Here is a 4,101-nt window from a genome sequence, read left to right on the forward strand (position 1 = left end):
TTAGCCTGAAAATCACTTTGAAAATGTGACTTTTTAACCCACATGTCCTAATTTAGCCAAAACATGAATGTTAAAAGTCTCAGGGACATTTAAGCATCAGTAKAAATCTTTATGTTGGATTCCACTTTATCATTTGCTTTCCAGCACTTTCACAAATGTTCTAAAKRGATGGCTGTAGTTYCCWATCAACCATCCTGCAAMGTATAACTGTTGTTCAACGTCTATCTTTTATTTTTCCTCCATAAGTTTACATTGGTAAGCATATCTGGAGCAATGTGGGGCTTTRGTTTATGACCCAAGGAATTGGAGATAAWTGGGTTTTAACACAAAGTCTCTGAAGCTTCATGTGGAAGACGACCTCTGACACAAAGTGTGTGRAGCAGAGGCTGCATCGCTTTTCTCTGGAGGACTGAGAGGATCCCAGTGGCTTGATGAAAGACGYAACTGTTYTATAAAAGCTGTTGGCAAGTTTTCAGATTTATTTATTAAAGTGTCGTTTTCAGATTTTAGGTTGTTTTGATGAAACATGAAGAAGTTTGTTGCATTTGAAGGCAGTATTTCAGCAGAATGCCACAARGAGTTTTACGGCAGAGATGTTTAATTTTTCTAGTTCAGAAAGAAATACCAAAGTTATTTCGATTCACTAAATACAGCATAGCGAGAGACGGGATTMGTTTTTCTTTTGACTTTCTTCAGATTTTGAAGTTAACATTCTGTACACTCAGATTGCAGAGCCTTGTTGATGACGCTGTGTTTTAGTTTCTGGTATTAATCAGGTCTGTGTCTTGAGACACATTCTATGTGTTTTGGTGTGAAATATGAGAGAATCAACACCAAGACAGAAGCAAAACATCTCACAGAGACTGAAGCTAACAAGAGCCTGTCCTTGTCTATCATAAAACGAGTCCATGKGCTGAAAGGCCGTTCAGAGAAGAATCCACAACTCCAAAAGAGAAACAGGTTGCAGTTACTGAATGTAATTAGCTATGTTTCCATCCAACTGTCTTGTGAACTTTGAGCAAACTTTTAAAAAKAGAAGAAAAATTACARCGTGAATGAATTTGTCGCGTTCCTTTCTACTGGTTTGGCGCTACACAAAGCGTAATTTTGTCAGGTGTTGATGTTACACRTGGCGGTCATAAACAGGAAGTAAAAGTTGCAGACTCCCATACCTCACATTTCAGGAAAACAAGGAGAGGTTTTCAGGAACGTGTTGTTGTCTGGTAGGTTGTTCGGTCTTGTCAAYGGGCAATGTCCAGAGAAAGAAATGAAACTCTAAARCTCGGCGAAGAGCAGCTGATGGGTCACGTGAGGAAAATGTTTGCTAAATCAGAACTTATTAGACATGTTTCCATCGACCCAGTTGCATGTTAACCCTTTTTTCGGAAAAGCCGAAATCCACTGCAACCGAGGGTGAAAACGTTCTTTTTAATGTAATTGAGGAACCTTTTCTAACGTGATGCCTCAAATCGTAACTAAAAACATATTGATGGAAACACGGCTAGTGGCAGAACTCCAGTGTCTTCTGGTCTTATGAAACCAGAGCTGAAGTGTTTGGCCTCAATGACCTTTGTTCTCACWTGTAGGACAAAGGAGGAAAGCTTGTCCTAACTGAAGTGYGGGGGCGGCGGCAGCATTTTGTTTGGCYGTTTTGCTGCAGGAGGGACTGGTGCACTCTACTTTAAATGATTAAAGAACCTGATTGAAGAGATGCATGTTGCATCTCTAGACGTCAGGCAGGAAGTTAAAGCTTGGATGTTCCCAAATGGACAATGGCCCCAACCAAACCAACTCATTGCTTACAAACTGGCTTAATGGCAGCAGAGTCAATGTTCATCCATCACCAAGTCGTTGTATCTGTGACTAAGCTCTTCAGTGGTTTCATCACCTACATTTTTAAATCATAAACCCACCAAATTTGCTTTTTCAAACCCATCAGTGTCTGAAAGTCTTTGAAGACACAACCGCAGAAAACCATAGAAAACGTTTCTATTTGCAGCTGAGCAGGTAGACAACCACCGACTGTGTCCACGGACTGTTGTGGTTGCAGAGAAACATCCAGTTCTGTGCGGCCGCTCTGAAAAGGGACAACCTGTTAAAGCCTGCAGTACACCATCGTACAGAAACTAAACTGACACAAAGATTCATAGCAAAACCCAACATCAAAGATGATTTTTTCCCCCATTCTCCTCTGCTTTCATTTGTTTCATATTTGCATGAAAAAGTTTTTTTTTTTTCGGTTCTTGTTTCTTACCTGGAATYGTCTTTGTGTGACTGATTTATCTCTTTTGACTTCCCACCAGAGGCTGTATCACGGCGCCATGCAGTTCACCGACGTGTCCACCGGGGCRGAGAGCCAGCCCTACTACCTGCCGCGGGTGGAGGAGGAGGTGGAGATCTCGGACAGCATGGCCGTCGTCAGCGTGCCCCCTCCTCGCTTCCGGCCAGGAGACCCCGCCTACATCCTCCACGACTTCAACCGGGTGAGGACCGCCGGTGACCACGGCGACCGCTTTCTGTACCATTGGTGCTCGGGTTCTGAACTCACCGATTTCACACGTTTTTTGGGGGGGTTTTTTAACGACGCAGAAGCTGACTGCGTACCTGGACCTGACTCTGAGGACCTGCTTCGTGATTCCTCTCAACACTTCGGTGGTCCTCCCCCCTCAGGACCTCATTGACCTCTTCTCACAGCTGATGGTGAGTGTTGTCCACTCAGTGCCCGGTGGCTTGATTACAATAAAATGACATCACAGTGATGAAAATCCGCTTGTAGGGGGGCTTGTGATCCTTGGAAACGTAGTTGATAGTGGTTGATATTCAAACTGCACAGTTTGGTAATAAAGTGCCATCCAACGTTAATTAAAAAACGAAATTTTAAGGCATTATTTACAGTTGAAACCAGATATTTAATGATTATAAAAATACAAACGCGCCTTTTTTTTTAGATCTGACCAAACTTCTCTCGTTTCAGGTTTGTCATAATTATGAAAATTATTTCTATTTGTTAAATGCCAGAAAACGTAGGTAGAAAACTTTTTATACATTATTTAGTAACTTTCTCAGACCAGTCAGGTGTACAGGATGTGGGTAAGAGAGATATTTAATTAGTTTTTAGCTTATATTTTTCCTGCTGGAGTTAACAGAATACTAACACAAGATATTATTAATAAAATAATTGATGTTATGTAACAGTAAAGGGAAACTGTCATCATAGTTCATTTTCAAGGTGTTGTGCTGGAGAAGTTTGAAAAATTACCTTGAAAATCCTTGAAAAGTGCTTGAATTTTACTGTGTGAAAAGTGTGTGAACTCTAGTTTTATGTTTGATAAATATTTGATAAATATTTCATTTTTTGGTCATTTTTAGCCTTTCCTGGGTATGGTAACAACACAAAATCATATCTTAAAACTCTTCCTGGTTTGTGTGCTCTGTGTTAATGCACAAATCAGCATTTTAGTGGCAGATTTCCAATCTTTTTTATTTAAATGCTAATTCTAGCCCATTTCAGTTTAACTTTATTATCTACATTAAGTCTAGCTCTTCAGCTTTCCTGCCATGARTTTTAATAATTATTAAACTGAGTTTTGAAAGAGCATTCACTGTATTACACAAAAATTAGCATCTCATTTCACKATTAGCATGCTAGCTTGTCCGATTAGCTCTGAGGCTGCTAGCATTTCTAGCTAGAAATGCAACTTTGCAATTTCTGTTACCAGCTGAAAGTCTTGAGTATGAATGAACAGCACACATGTTTATAGTAAAAAAGCACTTTCATTTRAAATAACCTCTTATGTTTATGTTTCCTCTTGCYGTTATTAAAAATCTTACTGATACTGAAACTAGCTAACAGTGGAGCAGCACTAGCTGTTGCCTTCATCTGGATAGCACTTGCATAAAGCTGCCATTTCTGAGCTTCCAACTAGCTGCTGATCAAAGTAGATTAAGTGTAAAATTGTCCAACTTACCTCTGGTAATTTCTGTTTATTTCTCATAAATGGTGATAAAACTTGTAATCCCGACATTTTCTATAATTAAGGTATAAAAGTCATTTTTCTAAGATCAGTCACTTTTGATGCGTGTGACTTATTCTCTAATTTT

At 39.7% G+C, this 4,101-nt stretch overlaps 1 protein-coding gene across 1 annotated transcript in view; it reads left to right on the top strand.

Moving 5' to 3' along the window:
- Positions 1-4,101, top strand: part of LOC103470939 (integral membrane protein 2A) — a 14,206-nt gene that overhangs the window by 4,234 nt on the left and 5,871 nt on the right. Inside the window, exons 3-4 of the mRNA XM_008419661.2 lie at positions 2,304-2,483; positions 2,590-2,700. Coding sequence (XP_008417883.1) covers positions 2,304-2,483; positions 2,590-2,700 — 291 coding nt within the window. The remainder of the gene's footprint in view (positions 1-2,303; positions 2,484-2,589; positions 2,701-4,101) is intronic.

The sequence above is a fragment of the Poecilia reticulata genome, linkage group LG10 (genome assembly GCF_000633615.1).
Source record: "Poecilia reticulata strain Guanapo linkage group LG10, Guppy_female_1.0+MT, whole genome shotgun sequence".
In the NCBI taxonomy this organism is placed as follows: domain Eukaryota; kingdom Metazoa; phylum Chordata; class Actinopteri; order Cyprinodontiformes; family Poeciliidae; genus Poecilia; species Poecilia reticulata.